The sequence below is a fragment of the Puma concolor genome, chromosome A1 (assembly GCF_028749965.1).
Source record: "Puma concolor isolate L17-30 chromosome A1, mPumCon1.1.hap2, whole genome shotgun sequence".
NCBI classification, from domain to species: domain Eukaryota; kingdom Metazoa; phylum Chordata; class Mammalia; order Carnivora; family Felidae; genus Puma; species Puma concolor.
Genome location: NC_141667.1, coordinates 129,310,044 through 129,335,451, shown reverse-complemented (window position 1 = coordinate 129,335,451; position 25,408 = coordinate 129,310,044). Strand labels below are relative to the sequence as shown.

Sequence of the window (25,408 nt, the reverse complement as noted above, 5' to 3'; positions counted from 1 at the left end):
CTGAAAAGTTAACTCTCCTCCTGTTTATAACTCCCGTCAACCACTGATGTGTTTTTATAAGAATATTTGTAAATTTAGGTCATACATTATACAGTTGATTCTTCACTCAGCGTAATGATTTTCAGATCCCCTGAAGTTGTTGCACAATTCATCTCTTTTTATTGCCCAGAGATATTTATTGTGTGGATGTACCACGGTTTGTGTATCTTCATCTGTTGAAGGATGTTTGGGTTGTTTCCAGTTTTAGACAAAAATGAATAGAGCTGCTGTTAAATGTTTGAATACGGGTTGTATGTGAAAATTTTTCTAGAATAGATAACCAGGAATGGGATTGCTGGGTCATATGGTTAGTGTATCAGTATGGTTTTCTTTGTGTTTATTGTACTCATGGTTCACTGAACTTGTAGAATCTGTAAATTTATGTTTTTCAGATGTAATTTGGGACAAATTTGGGAAATTCTTGACCTTTGTATCTTAATTTTTTTTTTTTCCAGAGCTATTTTTCCTTCTCTCTTTGGGATTGCAATTATGTGTATGTTCAGCCCTTTAGTACCATCTCCCATGTCTTTGATCCTTTGTTCACTTTTGTTTTTCAAACTTTTTTTCTCCTCTATAATTAATACTGGGTCATTTCTTTAACTGTCTTCAAGTTCACAGATTTCTTTTTGCCCTCATTTATTTGCTGTTAAGTCTATCCAGTGAATTTTTTAAAAAAAAATTTTTTTTTTCAACGTTTATTTATTTTTGGGACAGGGAGAGACAGAGCATGAACGGGGGAGGGTCAGAGAGAGAGGGAGACACAGAATCGGAAACAGGCTCCAGGCTCCAGGCTCCGAGCCATCAGCCCAGAGCCTGACGCGGGGCTCGAACTCACGGACCGCAAGATCGTGACCTGGCTGAAGTCGGACGCTTAACCGACTGCGCCACCCAGGCGCCCCTATCCAGTGAATTTTTAATTCAAATTTTTTTTTTTTAGTTCTAGAATTTCTAGTTGGCTCTCTCTTATATTTTCTTCTTGTTTCTCTCATAAGATTTCCTGCCATTCATTATGAGCATTTAAAAATTTTTCCTTGATCACAGTTACAGCAGTTGCTTTAAAAATCTTGGACTATTAGGGCATCTGGGTGGCTCAGTAGGTTGGGCTTCTGACTGTTAGTTTCAGCTCAGGTTGTGATCTCACATTTTGTAGGATCAGGCCCTATGTCAGGCTCTGCGCTGACAGCACAGAGCATGCTTGGATTCTCTTTCTCCCTCTTTGCCTTTCTCCCACGGGTGCATGTGTATGCTTGCTCTCTCTCTCTCTCTCTCTCTCTCTCTCTCAAAAATAAATAAATAAATAATAAAAATCTTTGACTATTAATCATAACATCTTGGTCACCTTGTCAGTTTCTGTTGATTATCTTTTTATTTTGTTTTATATATTTCTATTTTTATCTAATAATTTTGATTTGTATACTGCCCTTTATGAATAATCCATTGTAGGGTCTGAATTCTCATATTTTCCTTAAGACTTTTGTTTTAATAAGACATTAACTTGGTTGGACCCTTATTTTAAACTGAGTCCTTCTTTTAATGGGCAACATCTGAAATCTGTTAATTTCTTTTATTTTTTTAGTAAAAATAATTTTAACATTCATTTTTGAGAGACTGAGAGAAACAGAGCGTGAGCGGGGGAAGGGGCAAAGAGAGAGGGAGACACAGAATCTGAAGCAGGCTTCAGGCTCAGCTGTCAGCACAGAGCCTGACGAGGGGCTCAAACTCTGGGACCAGGACTTCATGACCTGAGCTGAAGTCAGATGCTTAACCAGCTGAGCCACCCAGGCACCCCTGTGTTAATTTCTTTTAGCCATACCTAGGTTGCTTGGATTCTGTCCCATGCATGCATAGTTTAGGGTCCACATGTTTGTGCTTGTTTTCTGGTCCTCAGCTAGTATATTATTCCAAATGTCAAAAATTCCAGTTTCTATTCAAGTTTGACTTGTCCTCCTTGGCTTCCCAAGGCTTTTCCCCAAACAGAAAGTTTAAAGTAAATAAATTGAATCCTGTAATTTCAACTACTGCTAGTGTATTATTCCAAATGTCAAAAATTCCAGTTTCTGCTTGTTTTTAGTCATAGTCTTGTGCCTTCAGGTAGGTTTTTTGTGTTTTTTTTTTCTCCCAATATTTTGCCCAGAGTTTATAGTTGCTATCTGCAAGAGGGTTGGTCCAATAAGAGCTTTTCCTACATTGAGGGATATTGTGTGTTTTTTATATAAGTAATAAGGATATTCCCCCCCACCCCCACCCCCCCATAATCCCTTGTCTGTACTTCTCTTATCTCTTTGGTAAAAATTGCATCACATGCTTATGCCTAAATCATTTGTAAGCAAGCAGAATGACTAATGATTCCTAAAGTTTTGCCCTGGCACCCTTGAGGTTCTCAGAGACTTTAAGGGGTTCATGAGATCAAAAGTATTTGTGTAATAACCTTACTACGTGATTTGCCTTTTTACTTTCATTCTGTGGAGTGTGGAGTGTATACTGTAGTTTTCTGACGGCATCATGGCATGTTCTATTGCACCAGATGGGATGCAGAAGATATGAGACTCCAACTATCTTCTGTTACGAGATGCCCCTAAATTTTAATATGTAATTGCTTTTAAGTTATTTTTAAACAAGTTCGTAAGTATTCACAAATTTTCTCAGTTTCTAATACATTGAGTATTGATAGAGATGACCTGTGTAAAGTATAGCTTTCTGGGTCTCATCCTCATTAATTTTTACAAAGGAGGCCTTAAGCACAGAAAGTGAATGGGATTGATTCAGCTAAAAGTGAGAATTAGGCTCATCTCTGGTTTGATATATGTGATCATATGTTGGGTGGATAGGTGAACAAATTTGGAGTTCTGTTAAAAAGGAAGAGGGTTGGGGCACTTGGGTGGCTCACTTGGTTAAGCATCCGACTTCAGCTCAGGTCATGATCTCACAGTTTGTGAGTTCAAGCCCCACATCAGGCTCTGTGCTGACAGCTCAGAGCCTGAAGCCTGCTTCAGATTCTGTTGTCATCTCTCTCTGCCCCTCCCCTGCTTCCACACCATCCCTCCCTCCCTCCCTCTTTCCCTTTGTTTCTCAAATATAAATAAACATGAAAAAAAAAAAAAAAAGGAAGAGGGTTAATTGCTGCTGGGCAGGTATCCCATATACTGTGTTTAGCATATTATATTCACTTCATGGAATAAAGTATGTGTAGCTGAGTTAGGTAGTCAGGATACCTCAGTCTAAAGTAAAAGTTTTAGTACATTTTAATTTTAAATTTAATTTATATTGGTATTGACTTCATTAATTTTTCTTAAGAGACTTTTGGGTTTGGTGTTGGATTCTAGTTATTTTGACATTAGATCCAAATAATTTCTTTAATTCAGTCATTGAAGAGTACACTTTTTTTTTTTTTTTTTTTTTTTTTTTTTTTTTGCTGAGAGAGCAAGGGAGAGACAGAGTGCAAGCAGGGGAGGGGCAGAGAGAGATAGGGAGGCATGGAATCTGAAGCAGGCTCCAGGCTCTTAGCTGTCAGCACAAAGCCCAGTGCGGGGCTTGAACCCATAAACCGTGAAATCATGACCTGAGCCGAAGTCAGACACTTAACTGACTGAGCCACCCAGGCAGGTGTCCTGAGGAGTATGTTTAAGTTTTAGGTAATAGTATTAATTAGCATTGATATATATTTAGATACTAAGTATTCTGTGTATTTTAAACTCAGATTTTATATGAAGCCTTAGAATATCTCCTGCTGCCAAAATGAGTTTTTCATGGTTTGAGAATTTACCCCATTCCCTTCTCTAAGAGGTTCTCCATCATTAAATCAATTTTCGGTCTGAGTATTTTGTAATAGAACATTTTGGCATTTTATACCCTCCGTTATCACTCACCCTGAGGCTCTTTGGGAAACATATTTAAGAGAGACCCAGTTCACTGCTTTTTAACCAGTGCATTTCAAACTTTAATAGTAATGTGTAATCAGTCACCTAAGTATCTTGTTAAAATGCAAAATCTGAATCAGTAGTTTGGAGTAGGATCTGGCCTGCCTTTCTTTCCTTTCCTTTTCTTTTCTCTTTTCTTTTCTTCTCTTTTCATTTCTTTATCTCTTTTTCTTTCTCTCTCTCTTTCTCTTTTTTTTCTGAGATTCTGCATTTCTGACAACGTCCCATGTGATGTTGCTTCTGGTCCTCGGACAAAACTGAGTAGTAAGGCTCTAATAACCTATAGGAGAAGGAGAAAGATCTGAAGAATCCTATTACTGTAGGCTGAATGTACCTGCCTTTTCTTGTTTTACCCCATAAATAGGTTAAGTATAGGTTAATGAATCTGAGATGGGGTTTCTGCTGTTATAATCCATATTCACAAGAAAGGAGGCAAAACAAGAACATATTTGGAATATTCATCAATGAGTTAATAGCAGTAGCTTTTGATCTGGCCATTAAATTTCCTTAGTGTTTTATTTCAGTATTGTAATTGGTAGATGTTTGGTCATTGTAAGTTGTGTTTATTCTTTACTCTGCATTTAACTTATTTCTGTGTCAGATGAAGTGAACAATTTAAATGCAGTATGTGGTTTTACATTTTTTGTTTGTTTACTTGCAGGCATTGATCAATATGACAGAGATAGCATCATAAATGACTTCAAGAATGGGACCTGCAAACTTCTCGTAGCCACTTCTGTTGCTGCCCGAGGTTTAGATGTGAAACATCTGATTCTTGTAGTAAATTACAGCTGCCCCAACCATTATGAGGATTATGTGCACAGAGCGGGAAGGACTGGAAGAGCAGGCAATAAAGTAAAAAGAACTTTTTAAAGTTGATTTCCATTGTATTAATAAAATACAGGTTTTTTTTGTTTGTTTAGGGTTATAAGGAGTAGATAATAGGAGTTAACATAAACATTTTGAAAATCTTCAATCATCAGAGTATGGGGATTAATTGATGTTCATCATTTCTATACACAGTATTATTAAAGTTATTGATAATTAGCTGTTCTCTTTAGGCAGATAGTGTTATTTATGTCTTTTAGTTTTTTTTTTTCCCTTGCTTAAAAATTTCTGTATACGTTTTTACATGCATGTATATAGTTTGAGATTTTTCATTGCTATTTTTAAAATGTGGGATTATAAAATGTACTCCTACCAAAATTGTTACCCTTTTTCTCATTATTCCCCTGTCCTGCTTCATACACTATGTATATTTCTTGGTTTTTTAACTCACTTATAGTCTGGTAACTATATAGGTCTAACTCATTCTTTTTGAAGGCAGCAAGCAGAATATTCTGTTGTTGGAAACCTTGATGGTGATTGGGGCGCCTGGGTGGCTTGTTCGGTTGGTTGTCTGACTTTGGCTCAGGTCATGATCTCACTGTTCCTGAGTTTGGGCCTCATGTTGGGCTCTGTGCTAACAGCTCAGAGCCTGGAGCCTCTTTCAGATTCTGTGTCTTTCTCTCTCTGTCTGCCCCACTGCCACTCGTGCTCTTTCCTCCCTCTCAAAAATAAATAAACATTAAAAAAAAGAAAAAGAAAAAGAAACACTGATGATGGTATGATGATCTATTTGATTTTCCATTCGTGGACATTTCTACATACTGAGGCAATAATAATAATAATAATGATAATAATAATAATGTATTTATGGAGTACTTATTGAATGCCAGGCACTATTTTCATTGCTTTACATAAATCATCTCACTTCATCCTCACAATTTCCCTTTGAGGTGAGTAATACCATTTAATAGATAAGAAAAGGTACATGGAAGTTAACTTACTTGCCCAGCTTACACAGCTAATACATAGTGATGGCTTTTATTGATTTAACCTGAGTTATTCTGTGGTTATGGGAAACTTTGTGTAAAATTATGTGCACGTACAAACCTTAAAATAATGTGATACTATTCTTAGCACATGGACAGCACAAAAGTAGGCCATGGGTCATGTGGTGACTAGATATTTCTGAAATACAGTGTTAAACCATGTTTTACAATTCATAACAGTTTTCTGGTAGGGACACAGTGTATGTGAAGACAGTCTGATTGTGGTGTGCCATTCTACTCCCAACTCTCTTGCCTGAACCAAAAAGCTGCTAGGGAAATGTGAAATCTTAGGCTTTAGAAAACCCCAGGGAGGCTATATAGCTGACTTCATTTTTGTATATAAAAACACATTACACATACACAAACAAATGTTTTTATATCTCTTACTGGTCTTAAAAAATATGCAGAGGGAGAAATATGTGGGAAGCTGTGTCCTAGCAAGTGAATACAAGTTAGTTGGGGTAGAGAGGTGCAGTAGGTAGTGTAGGAAGGGAATGCAAGCGAAAGGGGGAAAAATAATGTATTATATTAAAAGTAATGTGTATGACAATGCAATTACACGTTTATATAAAATTGAATTTCTGTTTATGCATCAAGAAATGAGTTTCTGGTATGCTTATTTTTATTTTTAATTTTTTAAAAAAAATATTTATTAATTTGTGAGAGAGAGGGTGACGGAACATGAGCAGGGGAGGAACAGAGAGAGAGGGAGACACAGAATCTGAAGCAGGCTCCAGGCTCTGAGCTGTCAGCACAGATCCTGACTTGGGACTTGAGCTCACGAACTGTGAAATTATGATCTGAGCTAAAGTTGGACGCTTAACTGACTGAGCCACCCAGGAGCCCCTAATTTTTTTTTTAGATGTTTATTTATTTTTGAGAGAGAGAGTGTGTGTGAGGGGAGGAGGGGCAGAGAGAGACACCCAGAATCTGAAGCAGGATGCAGGCTCTGAGCTGTTAACACAGAGCCCCACAGGAGCTCGAACTCATGGACTGAGAGATCATGACCTGAGCTGAAGTCGGACTCTTAACCGACTGAGCTACCCTGGTGCCCCATGAAGTCACTCTTAAGAAGATCTATTATTAGATGATTCTACTTTTATGTTGTGATCTGAGTAAGAGTCATCTTGTTAGTGTCTAATAGTTCTCTTTTTTTTCATCATTCATTAGGGTTATGCGTATACTTTTATCACAGAAGATCAAGCTCGCTATGCTGGTGACATAATTAAAGCTCTTGAATTGTCAGGAACTGCGGTGCCTTCTGATCTGGAGAAACTTTGGAGTGATTTCAAAGATCAGCAGAAAGCTGTGAGTTTTTTCCAATTCCCATTATCTTTATGCAGGTCATTATTGTGTTGTAAACCTTGAATATTTTATACTTGTAAACCTTGATAAGGTAACTTTATCTCTTTAGAGAGGGAAAAGGAATGACAACAAAATCCTCCCTTTTGCTTCAACTCCATGTTTTGTATCATACTGAAGAGTTCTTTTTTTGTTCTCATGCTAGATGAAATGTTTTTGATACATTGGTATGTGCTACCTTGAAAAATACTTAATTACTCCTAAATTCCTAAACATTAAAGTTTTTTTTAGTATGAAATTAACTGTTTTGTTTTTCCTTGAAAGGAAGGGAAAATAATTAAAAAGAGTAGTGGGTTCTCTGGTAAGGGATTCAAGTTTGATGAAACAGAACAAGCTTTGGCCAATGAGAGGAAGAAGTTGCAAAAAGCAGCTCTCGGTTTGCAAGATTCAGATGATGAGGACGCTGCAGTCGATGTAAGTGCCATTTTTCTGAGCCCCCTTCTTGCTGATTGAAACATTGTTGCTTCCCCCCACCCCAGGTTTATTTGTTGAGATAGCCAGTTGTTGGAAACCTTTCTGATATGTGCCCTTCCCAGCCTTTACTCTTTCTCTCCCTCTCTCCCTCTCTCCCTTTCTCCCTTTCTCTCCCTTTCTCTCCCTTTCTCTCCCTTTCTCTCCCTTTCTCTCCCTTTCTCTCCCTTTCTCTCCCTCCCTCTCCCTCCCTCCTTCTCTTTCTCCTTTTCTCCCTCTCTCTATTCACATATGCCCTGCCCATATTATGTATATTCATAAAAATGAGGTCATACTGCTTTATAACCACCTTTACAACAACAGTCTTATGTTGAAATCTTCTCATTTTAGTAAATTCATTCTCATTATTCTTAATTTTGAATATGTGGGTTTCTGTATGTTCATATTTGGAATATACTTTACTGTCATAAACTGTACTTCACTGCTTGTCCTTATACATTTAATTTTGTACATTCTTTAGATTAAGTTTTGAGGTTGAGTGTGTACATGGAATTGCTCTCCCAAAGGGTGTATCTAATTTGGTTCTGAAACATTTTCAGACTGTCCTCCTGCAAAGTGAATACCAGTTTGGCATTCGCTGTGGTGGTGTGTAAGAGTGCCTGGCTCCCCACATCTTTAACAACATCAGTGCTAATATTTTTATTTTTAAAAATTTAATCATTATAGGTTATCCTCATTAACAATAATAGCAGGGTGCTTGGCTGGCTCATTTGGCAGAGAGTACATGACTCTTGATCTTGGGGTCATGAGTTCAGTCCCCACATTGGGTTTAGAAATTACTTTAAAAAAATAAAATAAAATAATACAGGGCGCCTGGGTGGCTCAGTCAGTTGAGCATCTGACTCTTGATTTCAGCCCAGGTCATGATCTCACAGTTCATAGGTTCGAGCCCTGTGTTGGGCTTTGTGCTGACAGGGTGGAACCTGCTTGGGATTCTGTCTCTCTCTGCCCCTCCCCTGCTCTCTCAAGCTCTCTCTGTCTCTGTCTCTCTCTTAAAATAAATAAATAAAAAAATCAGTAATAGCATTTTTTGAGTATTACTAAGTGCTGTGCACGGTGTTAAGTGCTTTACAGGGATTGTTTCATTTACTTCACAGTAGTCAGACAAGGTAGATACTCAAGAATATTCCCATTTTATAATTGAGGAGACCCATTTCATTCTTATTTCAGAGACCATGGTCCTAGCTTATGTTATTATTTGTGACCCAGTGAGTAAAGAGGACCCTAAGGACTCAGCAAGGTCAGGATTTCACAGAGTATTGTTTGGAACCCAAATCCCAGGAGCTTGAGCTTTAGAAGAAGATGTTTTCATTATAAAGTGATTTTGGAAAATCTTAGTGTGTACCACTAAGTAGGATTAGCATATTGAAGTATGTGTAAAGTCCTCAAGTCAAGAAGCTTATTTAACTTCGTTTAACAAATCCTCCATGATATTTGATCTTTGATCTTAGAACTTTTTTTTTTAATTTTTTTTTTTTTTAACGTTTATTTATTTTTGAGACAGAGAGAGACAGAGCATGAACGGGGGAGGGTCAGAGAGAGAGGGAGACACAGAATCTGAAACAGGCTCCAGGCTCTGAGCGGTCAGCACAGAGCCCGACGCGGGGCTCGAACTCACGGAGTATGAGGTCGTGACCTGAGCCGAAGTCGGCCGCTTAACCGACTGAGCCACCCAGGCGCCCCAGAACTTTTTTTTTTTTTTTTTTTACTCTATTAAACCTTAGCTCAGTCAATTTCAGAAATCAGGAATTCATTTTTATCTTATCATTTGAGGAAGTGGAAGCCCAGAAAAAGGATTTGGCCCACAACCACATTGACTGTTAAGCACAGCCAGGACCAGACCCCAGATCTCTCATTAATCCTAGGCCATTTCTTTCTAGGATACCATACTGGCTTAAAATTTAATTAAATCAGTGTTTTAGTTACTTATTGGTTATGCTGTAGCAAGTTGATCCACAGCCTAGTAGTTTCAAACAACATTTATTCTCTCACATTTCCTTTGGGTTAGCAAATCAGGAGCAGTTACACTGGTAGTTTTGGCTTAGGGTCTCATTGCGATTGCAGTAATGCTATTATCCTGGGCTGTAGTCATTTGAAGGCTTGACTGACAGAGGACCATTTTCTTTCAGAAGGCAGAGTCACTGTGATGTTGGCAGGGTACCTCTGTTCTTTACTCTGCCTATGTGTCCTCACAATATGGCCCCTGGCTTCTCCCGAAGTGAGTGATCTAAGATGGCAAAGAGGAAGCCTTAGGGCCTTTTATGATTAATCTGTAAAGCTCTACTCTGGCACTACTACTTGTATTCTGTCTGTTGAAAATAAGTTACTAAGTCCAGCCCACATTCAAGGAGAGCATCTCCTTTTGAAGGGGAAGAGTATTAAAGAATTTATGGACTTGTTTTATTATTATTTTTTTTAATGTTTATTTTTGAGAGCAAGAAAGACAAGGGTGTGAATAGGGGAGGGGCAGAGAGGGAGACACAGAATCTGAAGCGGGATCCAGGCCCTGAGCTGTCAACACAGAGCCCAACTCAGGGCTTGAACTCAAAGAACCGCAAGATCATGACCTGAAGAATTTATGGCCTTGTTTTAAACTCACCTCAGTTTTTTTATGATACTTTGAACATTTTTTTTTTTAATCTCATATGAAATATGTCGATTGATTCCTTGGTTAATTTTTGTAAACAACTTAAAGTACTAAAGTGAATAAAAGCTAGCATCATACACAGTACTCGTTGTTGATTTTGTGTGTTTTGGAATTTAATGCCATGTATCTTTTTTTTTTAAGTTTATTTATTTATTTTGAGAGAGAGAGAGAGAGAGAGAGAGAATGAGTCCCAAGCAGGCTCTGCACTGTCAGCACAGAGCCTGATATGGAGCTTAAACTCATGAACTGTGAGATCATGATCTGAGCTAAAACCCAAGAGCCGGACACTTAACCGACTGAGCCCCCCTGGGCTCCCCATCCTATTTAATTTAAAAGTTTTATTCTTTTGGGGTGCCTAGGTGGCTCAGTTGGTTAAGCGTCCGACTTGCTCAGGGTCATGGTCTCACAGTTTGTGAGTTAAAGCCCTGTGTTGGGCTCTGTGCTGACGGTTTGGAGCCTGGAGCCTGTTTTAGATTCTGTGTCTCCCCCTGTCTCTGCCCCTCCCCAGCTCATACTCTTTCTCTCTCTCAAAAATAAACATTAAAAAAAAAAAAAGATATTCACTTGAATGTTAAGTTTATATTAGTTGATAACTAAAACTCCTTGTTAGATAACAAGTATTGTAAAAGGAAGTTAAGTTGATTGTTTTGATTTCGAAGAACTTTGTAAGTTAACCCAGTTAATTTTTAAAACCCTAAACAAGTTCTGCTCTCCATTTGAGTTTTACCAGATAAGGCCTTATTAGCCTACCTTAAGTATATAAAGGGATTTACATCTCTGTAGTTGGCATAGTCAGTAGTCATTGTTGGGCAGAAGGCATTATTAAAAGGAAATGCAAATAGCTTATGAAGTAGATATGTCAAGCTTCAGTATGACACAGTGGCAGTTGGACTCATGTGGCTCCTGGAGAGCTGAGGTGTTCACCCATTGTTCTTGCTTTGATAGGGAAACCAACCTTCCTTTTTTCCTGTTTTTTAGTTCAAAAGGAATAAAGCAATAAAACCTTCTTTTCTGATTCTTTTAACCAGAGGTTTTTTTGTTTTTCCTAAATGTTTACTTATTTTTGAAAGAGAGAGAGCGCACAAACGGGAGTAGAAAGAGAGGGAGACACAGTGCGAAGCATTCTCCAGGCTCTGAGCTGTCAGTGCAGAGCCTGACTTTGGGCTCGAACCCACAAGCCTTGAGATCACGACCTAAACCAAAGTCGGTTGCTCAACCAACTGAGACATCCAGGCATCCCTGTTAACCAGTTTTTAAGGCAGAACCATTTACATTTTAGAATTTGGGGAGGATTTTGGGAGCCCCACCATAGGAACATGTACCATTCTCCCTGAGAACTATTAACTGTATTTTTAGTGGCCCACTGACCTGGAGTTACTGCCCTTTTTCCAACCTATCACTGCAATTTAATTTGGCCTCAAGGCCTGAGCCTTGAAGCATCTCAGCTGCATCCTGTTGGATGCTCTGTCTTGACACCACATGTTTCTCACTTGCTGAACTAGGATGTATTTTCTGGACCGCTTGGGAGTCTGCTTAACTGGTTCACATAGTGTTGTATTTCTGTTTTCTTTCCTTGCCCTCCCCTCTCCTCCCTTTCCCATTCTATTTTGTTTTTTTTTTTTTCCTCCCATAGATAACTGAATTTTTAAAATGAAATATGCCACTCTTAACAAATAGCTGATATATTTTCCTGTTGATCTGTGTGGTTGAATTAACATAAATACAACTGTCTTATTCTAGTCATTTGATGGAAATATTCTTTATTATTTTCTGTAGATCTATCTGAATTTGCATTTTTAATCTAATTTTTATTAATCCCTTTTTTTTTATTTAGATTGATGAACAAATTGAAAGTATGTTTAATTCAAAGAAGAGAGTAAAAGATATGGCTGCTCCTGGAACATCTAGTGTTCCTGCTCCAACTGCGGGAAATGCTGAGAAATTAGAAATAGCTAAGAGACTGGCTCTTAGAATCAATGCTCAGAAGAATTTGGGCATTGAGTCTCAGGTATTAAGTAATTTGTTCCGAGTTTTACTGAGTACTTTTTATGTCAGCACCAGTGAACAGATTGTCCTAGACATTGAGTTAGTGGGAATTTAACATTAATCTAAATACAGAATTATTTAAATATTGCATTTGGATGATTCCTCTAGTATGGTTAACTGAGGTCTTAATGCCTATTTTGAAAGCCCTAACTGAAGCATGTTAGCTGTAGATAGTTTTTCTAAAGTAATATTCCGATTGATCTTACCAAAATGTTACAGAAATAACTCACTTTTTATTTCTTGATCCACTTTTATTGGGTGGGGTGTTGGGCACACAAACAATTCCTTGGAAATATAAATACGTAGTTACATAACTCATAATAACATGAGCTTAAAACTGGAAAATGTGTTAAATATTTTACATGCCATCTTTCTCTTGGGGGCTTTTTTATTAATTTTTAAAAATTATTAATTTTTAATTAAGAGTAAATTTTCATAGTATTCCCAAAGAATAGTCTGTTAATTATAAAACTGTTTTGAAGATTTTGAGGTTTTGGATCAGCAGGGCCCTCTGTCCAGCAGGTGGATCGGTTCAGGACTGTAGCACCCTGTAAGTTGGGAGGACCAAGCCAGAGGGAGGCTAGTGGACCGACTCAGTGAGGCAGCCAGGATCAAGGCTTACAGCCTCAGGTTTCTGTATTTGTTTTGTTGAGCCAGTGAGTTACCATGAAATGTCTACTACACTGAAGCCTGTACTTCCTCTGAAAACAGGGGTTGTAGCACCTAATCTAATATCCTCTGGAATTCTTACTGCTAATAACTCATTACTGCTGAAACCAAATAGCTACACCTTCTTACTGTTAGAAAAGTGTGAGGTATGAGTCATGTATTACCCACAGAATTCTGTCCACATTAGACACATAGTAAAATTAGGTTCAAATTAAAAAGATTTAAGTGTAAAATAAAATCACTTACTATAATTTATTGAATTTTGGGTTTGCTGTGATGGCAGGAAGGAGCTCAGTGGTGGTAGTAGACAAAGATTCTAATTTAGAGGAATATCTTAGGAGCCACAAAATATGTAAATGATTTTAGAATATTGTACTATATTTGATATCAACAGTTACATAATTCTCTATGATCCAGTAGAATTTTTAATAAAGAGTTGAATGTTCTTTATTTTTTTTCATGAAAATAAGGGATATAGATATATTAAACTATTGGTTATAAATATGTGCTGTTAATTGCACATGAGTAGGACTCTGCATTAGAAACATGCTTCTGGAGACACCTGTGTGGCTCAGTCGGTTAAGTGTCCGGCTCTTGATCTTGGGGTCATGAATTGAAGCCCTGTGTTGGACTCCTTGCTATGTGTAGAGCCTACTTAAAGAAAGAGAGAGAGAGAGAGAGAGAGAGAAAGGAAGGAAGGAAGGAAGGAAGGAAGGAAGGAAGGAAGGAAGGAAGGAAGGAGGGGAGAGAAGAAGGAAGGAAGGAAGAAAGAAAAAAGAAAAAAGAGAACGGGAAAAGGAAAAGAAAGATTAGTTAGTGGCTTTTCAGAGAAAAATTTGTGGTAGGATCCCAGATCTTGTCTCTGCCCTCATTTGAGATTTGACTGTAGGTCTTCTTTTACTGCAGGATGTGATGCAACAGGCCACCAATGCAATTCTCAGAGGCGGCACCATCCTGGCTCCCACTGTGTCTGCAAAAACCATTGCAGAGCAACTTGCTGAAAAGATCAATGCTAAGCTCAATTATGTGCCTTTGGAGAAACAAGAAGAGGAGAGGCAAGATGGTGGACAGAATGAATCCTTTAAAAGATATGAAGAAGAATTAGAGATCAATGACTTCCCACAGGCAAGTAACAGTTTAAACATTGTTTATAAATTGCGGAGTAAAATTTCTTGCTTCTTAAGGAGCAAAAATACCTTGTTTAAAACCCTTGAACGTTTTAATAGCTACTTTACTTTTTTATCTTGATGAGGGAGGGAGACAACAGTAGAAATTTTATTTTTATGAACATATTCTAGGTACATTAGGATCTAAATGAATTGATGTGAAGGAGTTAATTATAATCTTAATATTGACCTTAATATTATTTAGCCAACCTATTCTTTGTCAGTACACCAGGTTTTTATCCTGTTGTGATTTTTCCCCCCACCTTTTCTTTCTTAGACTGCTAGGTGGAAAGTTACCTCTAAGGAAGCTCTGCAGAGAATCAGTGAATATTCTGAAGCCGCAATTACAATCAGAGGAACATATTTCCCACCTGGCAAAGAACCTAAGGAAGGAGAGCGGAAAATTTACTTGGCAATTGAAAGTATGTATCTTTGGTTCTTGAAATTTCAGTCTTGAGTTAGGTCAGAGTGGATTATAGATGTAAGGGCACAGAGAGAATGTTAGGTCAGTTCTAAAGAAGATAAAAATAAGGAATACCTATAGAAAAAAATAATTTCAGGGCACCTGGGTGGCTCAGTCGGTTAAGCGTCTAGCTCTTCTTGATTTTGGTTGTAATTTCGTGGTTTGTGAGTTCAAGCCCAACATCCAGCTCTGTGCTAACCATGTGGAGCCTGCTCAGGATTCTCTCTCTCTCCCCCCCTCTTCAGCTTGTTTCTTTGTCTCTCTCTCTTTTTCTCCCCAAAATAAATTAATAAAAACATTAAAAAAAAAAGAAAACATAGTTTCATATATCATTTAAGGTCTTTATTTAAAAATTCAGTACATAAAGGGGTGCCTGGGTGGCTTGTTAAGCCTCTGACTTTGGCTCAGTTCGGCTCAGGTGATGATCTCATGGATCGTGAGTTTGAGCCCCACATTGGGCTCTGCAATGACAGCATGGAGCCTGCTTCCAATCCTCTGTTTTCCTCTCTCTGCCTCTTCTCTGCTCATGCACATTCTATCTTTCTCAGAATAAATAAACATTAAAAAACACTAAATACATTACATACAGAAAGGTGACTGATCTGTGTTTGGAGCTCTTTCATTTTTGACGATTCGGTCAGATTTGAAAATCACTCTAAAAGAAAACAAATATTTTAAGGACTGCTCTGTTCATACTTCTAATAAAGTAGAACATTCCTGGGCAGAGTTTAGGTTAGAAAGTAAATCCATATATTAGTCTACTTAATGAATGTTTATTCAAGCAAATGTTCCCTCTGAAATTATGCCTGTAGAAGTTTTTGCATATCTTTAAAAAAATTAGAAGAGGACAGTTAATACCATAACACAAAGTATGTAAGTAATGCATTATCTCAGAGCAGTCAGATTTGCTTTTAAACTTTATTTCATACATTCATGAGTGAGTTCAAAACATAGTTTCCATTTTGATTTTTTCCTCTAATATATTACTCCACTGCATACTAGGACAACTTGTTTCCCTTCATTTATATTTAATCTGAACATCTTTGTGACAGACTTATAAGTATAGACAAGGCAGATCCACTTCATCTATTTAATGAACTAAATATTTGTTGAATACTCTTGTTGGAGCTGTGGAGAGGTTTATTCCAGGTGTTGTGTAAGCTGAAAGTCTGTGTACCTTGTGCTTTACATGGCTTTGATGGCTGCAGAGGAGCCGCTCTCCCACACGGTGTATAATCTCAGGCACCACTCTGGTACTTTGAGGCATGCATGTCCCTTCTGACGAAGAAGCCTTACCTCATCCCACTTCTCCCCTCTGTAGCTCTTTACCTGTTGTTTTTATTCACAGTACTCCTCACATGGAAATTGTCGTATGTTTTTACTTGTTTGTGTCTCCCCTACTAGAGTTCTGTGAATGTAATGACTTTGTCATCTGCTCTATTCTCAGAGCACATGGTAAACACTTAATAAATTTTCTGAGTTATGCATCTGATTAAGCCCTATAGCCACTTGTCTTCATGGTACAAGTATTATTTGACAGGCTTATTCTCTATTTGATTTCTTTAAAGCTGTACTGTCTGGGGGCACCTGGGTGGCTCAGTCGGTTAAGGGTCTGACTTCGACTCAGGTTATGATCTCACGGTTCGTGGGTTTGAGCCCCGGATCGGGCTCTGTGCTGACAGCTCAGAGCCTGGAGCCTGTTTCAGATTTTGTGTCTCCATCTCTCTCTGCCCCTCCCCTGTTCACACTCTGTCTCTGTCTCAAAAATAAATAAACATTAAAAAAAAATTAAAAACAAAAAAAGCTGTACTGTCTGATAGAACTCTCTGTGATGAGTATGGAGTGCTTGAAATGTGGCCAGTGTGACTGAAATTTGTAAATTTTACTTAATTTTTATTAAAAACTTTTAAAGGAATTCATGTTTGATTTTTTTTTTTTAATTTAGTTTTTTAGTAATCTCTATGCCCAGCATGAGGCCCAAACTAATGACCCTGATATCAAGAGTCAGACGCTCTACCTACTGAGCCAGCCAGGTTTATATAAAATGTAAATAGCCACATACATGGCTGGTACGTACTATAATGGATAGCTCAGCTCTCAAGTTTGTTGTTGGAAAGATCAATGGAAGGTATTTAGATCCACTGCAAGTATATTGTAAATAAGGTTTGTCACTAGTTTGTTCTTGTTATATTTTGCCATTTCTTTGGTTTTGTGAAGACTTTATAATTTTAGGTAAGTTCTTTACTGAATTTAATGTACAGATGATTTACTTATATATTAGGATTTGATTCTTTCCTGGCCGAAACAAAGAATTCTACAAATGTGACTGAAAGTTAATTAGTGCTGTGCCTGTTTAGTCACTTTCCTTTGAATTGGTGACCTCAGTTGTTTTTCTGTGGCATCTTAGCATAAAGACCACAAGAACAGAAACACATGTGCAGTGTGTATCCCATCTACCCTAAGTAGAAATTGTTTCCTGGCCAGAGGTATGAGATGGGGTCAGAGTAAGTAAAAGCACTGAAAAGTGCTATTGCCACGATTCTGCTGATCTTTTTTTTTTTTTTTTTCCTTTAGTAAGGGATTGCCTGGTCCCTGTAAACTTTTGCTTAGTTTCCAAAGTTCTGATACAATTGATTTCAAGTTTTTTCAAGTTTATTCACTTTTTGTGGAAGGACAGGCTTTTGGAGTTCCAGCTTCTGCCATTTTCACTGCTGCACTCTCACTTTTGGACTTTTTTTTTTAATGTTTATTTATTTTTGAGGGCAGGGGAGTGGCAGAGAAAGAAGACAGGATCAGAAGTGGGCTCTGCACTGACAGTAGAAAGCCCGATGTGGAGCTAGAACTCAGGAATGCTGAGATCATGACCTGAGCCGAAGTTAGACACTTTAACCAACTGAGCCACCCAGGTGTCCCGAGAGAGAAAGAGAAAGAGTGCAAGTGGGGGAGGAGCAAGAGAGAGGGAAACACAGAATCCTAACCAGGCTCCAGACTGCACACTCAGACCTGTCAGCACAGAGCTTGGCACAGGGCTCCAACCCACGAACCATGAGATCATGACCTGAGCCGAAGTCGGATGCTTAACCGACTGAGTCACCCAGGCGCCCCTCGGACTTGTTAAAGTTAATGATAAATTGTGGCAAAGGTGAAAAAATTGCATTTTTTTGTTTGTGATTGTGACTTCAATTAAGTCAGGTTTTAGATGGCATCCTTTTATGTATCCTGAAAGACTTTTGGTCTGCCAGTGACTGTGTGTTTGCAAATCATGTGACACTCTTCCTTATTTGTGTAGTAATATGGGGGTGCTGACATCTTTCTGCACTTGGAACTGGACGGGTCTCCTACCACAGTATTCATTAGGCCATACGGGATGGAGACACAGTGTCCTCCAGTGGAATCTGATGATAAAATTTTTGGTATACATGGAATTAGCCTTTTATTCTAAGCTTGAATATCATGGGTGTCATTTAAAGCAAAATCAATACTTTTAAATGCCTGCCTTATAAAGAGGTAAATCAGACATATGACTGTTTTGAAAAAGGATCCTCTATGTAATTTTTTTTAATTAAAAGGTAATTATGTTTGTTTAGCATAATTTATATATCAAGATTCATTTCACATGTAACTTTATCAGAACATACCTTCTCTACTGCCAAGTGAAGTGAGAAGCCCACAGCTTCTTGACTTTTCTATCCACCTAGAATGGTTCTAGGCATTTCCCCCCACTGTCATCTTATACTTAGGAAGTAACATCTAATTTTTATTATCTAACCTAGCTTCTTTTTCTCTGTAAAAAAGATAATCTTATCAAAAATGAATCTTTAGGATTCTAGAGCCATAGTGGTGTTAAGAGCTCGATATTAGTTATTAAAATGATCCAAAGGTTTGAGATTTTCATAGATGATTAGTTTTTTAAAGGATATTTTAGTTTTTGAAACTCCAGCCAAATCAACTGAACTCTAATAGGATGATAACAGGTGTTGGAAGGAGCCTAGTGTCATCTGTTTCTAGTTCTGTAATTGGAGGGACCATACTGCCTGGCTCCTTGGGGCTCTGTGTGGCTCAGCAGTTCCAGGCCTCCCACTAGGCAGTGGGAAGGAGAACAGGAAGGACTTATGTGCCTAGCCATCCTGTATAATTTATAGCCGGTTTTGTGACCCTCTCTTTTTACTAGTGGAGAATCCCTTAAAAGCAGCCAGGGTTGTTTTAGGACCAATGAAAGGAAATGCCTCTTTTCCATGGCAGCTTATAAACATGTGTAACCTATTACCTAAAGAAGCTTTGTAAGTCAAAACTTTAAACTGGTCAAAATGGTCAGGCTCTAACAAAAAGAGGGAAATTACTCTTCTTGGATTTAGGTGATCGTGTCATTTTCTTTCTTTTTAAAACAGCATAGACTATCAACAAGCTTCACACTAACCATGTCAAGTAGCATACATTCCTCCTGAATTTCATTTTATTGTAATTTTCAGTCTGGCTTCACTCTTGATTCTACCCTTTTGTTCACTTTCATCCACCTCTCTTCTTTTCAAGCACCCACAGCTTTAAAATGTGTGGTTGCTGGGACACCTGGGTGGCTCAGTTAGTTAAGTTTCCAACTCTTAACTTCGGCTCAGGTCATGATCTCACCGTTTGTGATTTGAAGCCCCACATCGGGCTCTGCGCTAACAGCAGAGCCTGCCTGAGATTGTCCCTCTTTCTCTGCCCTTCCCCTGGTCACACTCTCTCTGTCTCTCAAAAAAAAAAAAAAAAAAAAAAAAAAAATTGTGGTTGCTGGCTGGTGAAGGTGTAGGATTTAGATTAGATATGTTGCTGTGACTTCACAGCCATACTCCTGGCTCTTTCCTTCGTGTTGTTAACCTGTTTCTTCTTGCTTCTCCTCTTCTTCTTTCTTCTCCTCTCTTCCTCCCCTTCCTTTTCTTCCTCAGCCGCCTGACCTCTTCCCTGTGCTCTCTCTGGGGTCAAAAAGGTCTTTCATGGAACACCTGGGTGGCTCAGTTGGTTAGCCATCTGAGTTTGACTCAGGTCATGATCTCATGGTTCATGAGTTTGAGCCCACATTGGTCTCTCTGCTTTCAGCATAAAGCCTGCTTCAGATGTTCTGTCTCCCTCTCTCTTTCTGCCCCCCCCCCCCCCGCCAACCTCTCTCCACAAAATAAATAAACATTTAAAAAAAAAAAAGATCATTGCCATCTAATAAGGGAACTGTTTCCTCATTTGGTTTTCTTTTTTCTTTTTTAATGTTGATTTTGAAAGAGTGCGTGCGTGCACACATGTGAGCAGGCAAGGGGCACAGAGGAAGAGAGAATCCCAAGCAGATTCCACATTCGCCCTGGAGTCCAGTGCAGAGCCCGATGTGGGGCTTGATCCCTCCACCATGAGATCACAACCTGAGCCCATATCAAGGGTTGGACGCTTAACCTATAGCATCCAGGCGCCCCAGAAAACTGTTTTTCTTACATAGAATGATAAACATATAGTCCTCTACATTGCAACCCTAGTTCTCCTTGTATTCTTTAATATTTCACTCCTAGTTCTTAATTTCTCATCTATTTCTTTGGTCTAGCTCTTTTTTTTTTATTAAAAATGTTTTTAATGTTTATTTTTGAGAAAGGGAGTGCTAGCAGGGAAGGGACAGAGAGAGGGGGAGACACAGAATCCAAAACAGGCTCCAGGCTCCAAACTGTCAGCATGGAGTCTGACGTGGGGCTTGAACTCACAAACCGTGAGATCATGACCTGAGCCTAAGTCAGATGCTTAACCCACTGAGCCACCAAGGTGCCCCTGGCCCAACTCTTTCATTTTTATCGTTTTGCACTGTGCTACCTATCTAGATTTACTTGTTCCCTGGCATTGTCCCTTGGCTGCAGATCCCTTAATACTACCTTTGATGGCTCTCTCGTCTCTGTCTCTCCTTTACTTCTCATCCATATTTCCACTGGCCTTATTGACACTTGCAATAAGATGTCACATGAGCACCTCACCTACAGCAATCCTCAAAATTGAATTTCATCCAGTCACTGCTGATAATACCTGTTTTTCCTTGAATTCAGTATCTTGTTTACTATTTCGTACTTTATTTGCTCCTCAACTCTTAACCACTTAACTCTGCTTAGAGAAGTGAGGGAAAGGTTTTTGTAAGGAGTGATATTTAGAAGTCATTCTGATGAGAGTATTTCCGACCTTCTTGTTCTGTTGTACTGTCTCTACAAGTTTGTTTTTCTAATAGTCTACAAGTTCATGAAGAGCATGAATGAGTTCTTTATATAATGTATCTCTCACGCTATATCATACGTGGCAGTTGCTTAATATTTCTTGAATTGAAGTAACTATATGAATGAGTGTCTCCAGATTGCCTCATCCTCTTGGCTATGTTGCTGTGTTCTTTTACACTCTTTTCCAATTGTACTGTACTTCTTACTCTTCAGTAATTAAGCATGCCTTTCTTAATCTATATCATTGCCCATGTGATTCCCTTTGCAAAATAATCCATGTCATCACTTCTCCTTCAATGTGGCCAGTCCTCCGCCAAGGAATATAATAAGTGCCCATTAAGTGTTTGTTAAATAAATAAACCATGGAGATTTTGTTTCTCTGACTTTAAAAAAAAAAAAAAACATTTTTTTTTAATGTTTATTCATTTTTGAGAGACAGAGACAGAGCATGAGCGGGGAAGGGGTAGAGAGAGGGAAACACAGAATCTGAAGCAGGCTCCAGGCTCTGAGCTGTCAGCACAGAGCCCAGCACGGGGCTTGAACTCATGAACTGCGAGATCATGACCTGAGCTGAAGTTGGACGCTCAACAGACTGAGCCACCCAGGCACCCCTCTGACTTTAAAAAAAAAAAAAAAAAAGTTTGTCTCTTTTGGACAAACTGCTAATCATCTTTTCTTTGCCCTTTTTATTTTTATTTATGTATTATTAAAAAAAATTTTTTTTGGTATTTATTTATTTTTGAGGGAGAGACAGAGCGTGAGGAGGGAGGGGCAGAGAAAGAGGGAGACACAGAATCCGAAGCCAGCTCCAGGCTCTGAGCTGTCAGCACAGAGCCTGACATGGGGCTCCAACCTGTAAACCATGAGATCATGACCTGAGCCGAAGTCGGAGGCTTAACCGACTGAGCCACCAGGCGCCCCTTCTCTGCTCTTTTTAATCATAGCAAGAACTCTTAACACTACTTGCAATGTGATCCCAGTGGTTACATTTGAAACTCTAAAAGTGATCTGAATAATAAGCAGCCATTGTATAAATTGGATGACCTTCCCCCAGGTATTGAAAGACTATCTTGGCAAGCAGTACAATGTTTCTGAAAGTCACTTACAGTATTTCCTACTGGATCTCCATGACATGGATAAACATCTAGTGTAATTCTAGTAACATGAATAATGTTTTCCACTTATTACCAGGTGCCAATGAACTGGCTGTGCAGAAAGCAAAGGCAGAAATCACCAGACTTATAAAAGAAGAACTGATCCGGCTGGTGAGTGAAAACCTCAAGGACTTGTTCAAATAAACATTTTATTGAACTATTGTATGAATACAGAAAAAAAAAGCACACAAATTATAAACATAAAGTTTGATGAATTTTCACAAAGGAAGCATATTGATACGATCACTATCCAGATCAAGAAACACAGTACAATGCCAACATTCCAGAAGCCCCCTGCATACTCCTCCTGTCACTATCCCTCTCCCCCAAACATAACAGTATTCTGACTTTCACCATGATAGATTAGTTGCGCCTATATTTGAACTCTATATAAATGGGATCAACTGCTGTGTACATTTTTGTATCCAATTTCTTTCCACTCATCATTACTTTGAGGAAATCCATGTTGTTGCATGCAGCAGTAATTCATTCCCTTTCATGGCTATGTGGTATTTAATTTGTGAATATACCCACAATTTATATATTGGACTTTGAGGTTATTTACTTGTTTGTTGTTAGGGATAACTTCTGTGAACATTCTTTCATGTCTCTTTTGTACATAGTAGTATACTTTTCTCTTGGGTATATAACTTGGAGTAGAATTGCTGATTATAGTGTTGTGTAGTTTAGCTTTAAGTGTTGCTAAATAATTTTCCAAAGTAGTTATGCCTTGTAAAAGGCATCCTTTTATGGACCACCTTCCCAAAAGAGGCAAACACATCCCTGTGTTGTAGTGCCAGTTGAAGCTTATAAACTCCCTATAACGTGTACATTGGGCAAGGGCCCTTTGACCGGAAGCTTTATCCTTTTTCTTTGAATGTGTTTTTGGGAGCTTTTCTAAAATTCCCCTTACAGAACTTTCTTTAGGGGAATAAAAAGTTTAAAGAGTAGAAGATACATAAAACAAGAGGAAAGAAGGAAAACAACCTTTAAATCAAATGCTTTTAAGACTATTTCACCAAGGAGTGATAGAAAAAGAACCTTGATGCCACCACCATTAAGTTGGTTCAAAACAGTTGTCAAAGAGCAGTGAACACAGACAAATGATTAGTTATTGAAGAGTTATTTTCTTCCTCAGTATAAGAATATTAATAATTTCTGTTCTAAATATCTGATAATTTTGTAAGTTTGTGAAGGAAATTTTTTTGACCTGTTTCTTTTTCTTTTTTTTTATCCTTTGCTCTTTCTGACCCTGTATATTTTGTTTTCTTTTGTAGCAAAATTCATACCAACCAACAAATAAAGGAAGATACAAAGTCTTATAAAATATTTCGAAAAAACTTTTTACCTGTGCTGGTCTGTGATACATGTGGCAGTTGTCTGCAGTTTACAATGTATTGTAAATTAAGATTTTTAAAATTCTGTCTTGCTGATTTTTTTAAATACATGAAACCAGTATTTGCTAAAGAAATCTTCTTTCAGTAAGTACCACCAGAATTATCAAACTATATTTAAAGCAGGCCTGTTTTCAGAGTATGATGCCCTTTAATGTAAAGTTTAAATACCAATATTTTAAAAGTCTGGATAAAATTCCAGAAGTTTAAAAAAATGGAAATATTTGGACTTTCTATCACCGGTAATAAAGTACACAAGTCACTAGGGGCCTACTCACCATATCCTTTTGAAATGAAATTGTGATCTCCTCAGAAAAGGTAAAATTCTCTAATATTTTGTGTCCCGCCCCCCCCCCCCCCCCCCCGCCCGAGCTTAAATCTTACTTGATTCATTGGAACAGTATGAACTGGATTTAAGAATGTTATAATAGAATTTTTACAAAATGTTTCAGAGTTTTTGTTTCAGTTTTTATCATCATAAATGCAATAGTTGGACTGCTTTTCAGTTTTGTAAAATTAAAGATTTGTAGTATAAGAGTTTTTTGCATTTCTTTACACTGCAAAGAGTTTTAGTATTTATCACTTTTAAGTTCTCCTCACAGCTTCCAGTTCTATGACTAGCTACTAACTCTTTTTTAATCTTCCTTAAAAGAAAGTGATTTGTAGCCTATAAATATTGTTTCCTTTTCCCCCCGAAAGTGTTTGTTTATACATTTGTACATATAAACATGCTACTAATTTTAATCCACATTTTCTTCAAGGTTGTTGAAAAGGTTGTGAATTTTCTTCCTTAAAAATTTTCAAGCATGATGGTACCTGTGTTATAGACTTAGATTTAAGCATCTCTCAGTGAAAAATAGTTCACAAGAAGTCATAAATTTTATTTTTGACCCCTCATATATTTCCTGAACATTCTAATTTAAATTGTTATAATTGGATCACACAATATTCTTTTCAAGACTCCTGGTATATTAGAACTTTGTATTGTTGTCACTTCTTGAAAAAAAAAAAAATTCCAGGAATTAAATAGATAGCTATATTTCTTAAACGAAGAGACAGCGAAGTTTCTGAATATTCTTAGAGTTTTTAAAAAAGAAAAAAAAAAATCAAAGCATACTAAAACAAATCATTTTTAATAGTATGTTAACTGGTTAAAATGAGAAGAAGTATCAATCATTATTTCTTCAATATAAAGTTTTTTCTTACTGAAAAATTAACATAGATATAACTGGGAAATATTCTTGGGTCCCTTGCATATCTACCTTTCTTTCTGAGAAGAAAAAAACAGACAAAACACATGTAACAAGAGAATCAAATAAACCATTTACTCTAAAATGCAGGCATCTTGGGCTCCTTTTTTCCCCTCAGTTTATTTATTTGCTTATTTTGATTACCTAGTGATAGTGTGTTTCTTTTGATAGAATATGTGGCATTCTCACATTGGTGACAATTGGTGCTCCCTTCAGGCTGCTGGATCACTTTGAGATTCAGAGTTTTACATTGTTGTAGCATTACTACCTTTATGTTTGTATATCTAGTTGTAACAAACCACTGATAGTATATTGTCCTGAAGTGAAACCCATTTCTCTGTTATTACAGTTTTAGTGTCACACTGACTCTTTGATTTTTAAAATTTGAATGATGTATAGACTAATTTGTTTTTTTAACTGCAATATCAATATTTGCTCATGTTTTCTAAATTCCTTATAAAATAAAGTTAATTTAACTTGCACTTTCCTAAAATTATCTCTGCTGAGATGTTTTATGCTGTTTTTCTAATTTTGTTTACATTGGTAGGCATGTGAGAGAAGTATTATACTCTCTGTACCTAGCAACTCACTACCCAAAATACACAGTTCTATCCAAAAATACCTTTCTGAAGAAGTCTCTTACTCTTAGATTGTGTTTGTATTTGGCATAAGACACATAGGGTATAGGTGAAATGATAGTTCATGTCGCAGTTGGCATTTTGCCACAGTGACACTCGCTTTTAC

General features: G+C 37.7%; 1 protein-coding gene across 2 annotated transcripts in view; it reads left to right on the top strand.

The window, feature by feature from the left end:
- DDX46 (DEAD-box helicase 46) overlaps positions 1-25,160 on the top strand; it is a 71,856-nt gene extending 46,696 nt beyond the window's left edge. The window contains exons 16-23 of one of the 2 annotated variants that reach the window (XM_086703782.1): positions 4,618-4,811; positions 7,001-7,138; positions 7,457-7,606; positions 12,145-12,318; positions 13,932-14,150; positions 14,469-14,613; positions 22,058-22,131; positions 23,298-25,160. In XM_086703782.1, the coding sequence (XP_086559908.1) occupies positions 4,618-4,811; positions 7,001-7,138; positions 7,457-7,606; positions 12,145-12,318; positions 13,932-14,150; positions 14,469-14,613; positions 22,058-22,131; positions 23,298-23,345 (1,142 nt within the window). In that variant the 3' untranslated portion in view covers positions 23,346-25,160. Of the gene's footprint in view, positions 1-4,617; positions 4,812-7,000; positions 7,139-7,456; positions 7,607-12,144; positions 12,322-13,931; positions 14,151-14,468; positions 14,614-22,057; positions 22,132-23,297 lie in introns of both variants that reach the window. The other variant, XM_086703774.1, reaches the window with a different exon arrangement.
- Positions 25,161-25,408: the final 248 nt, after the last annotated feature.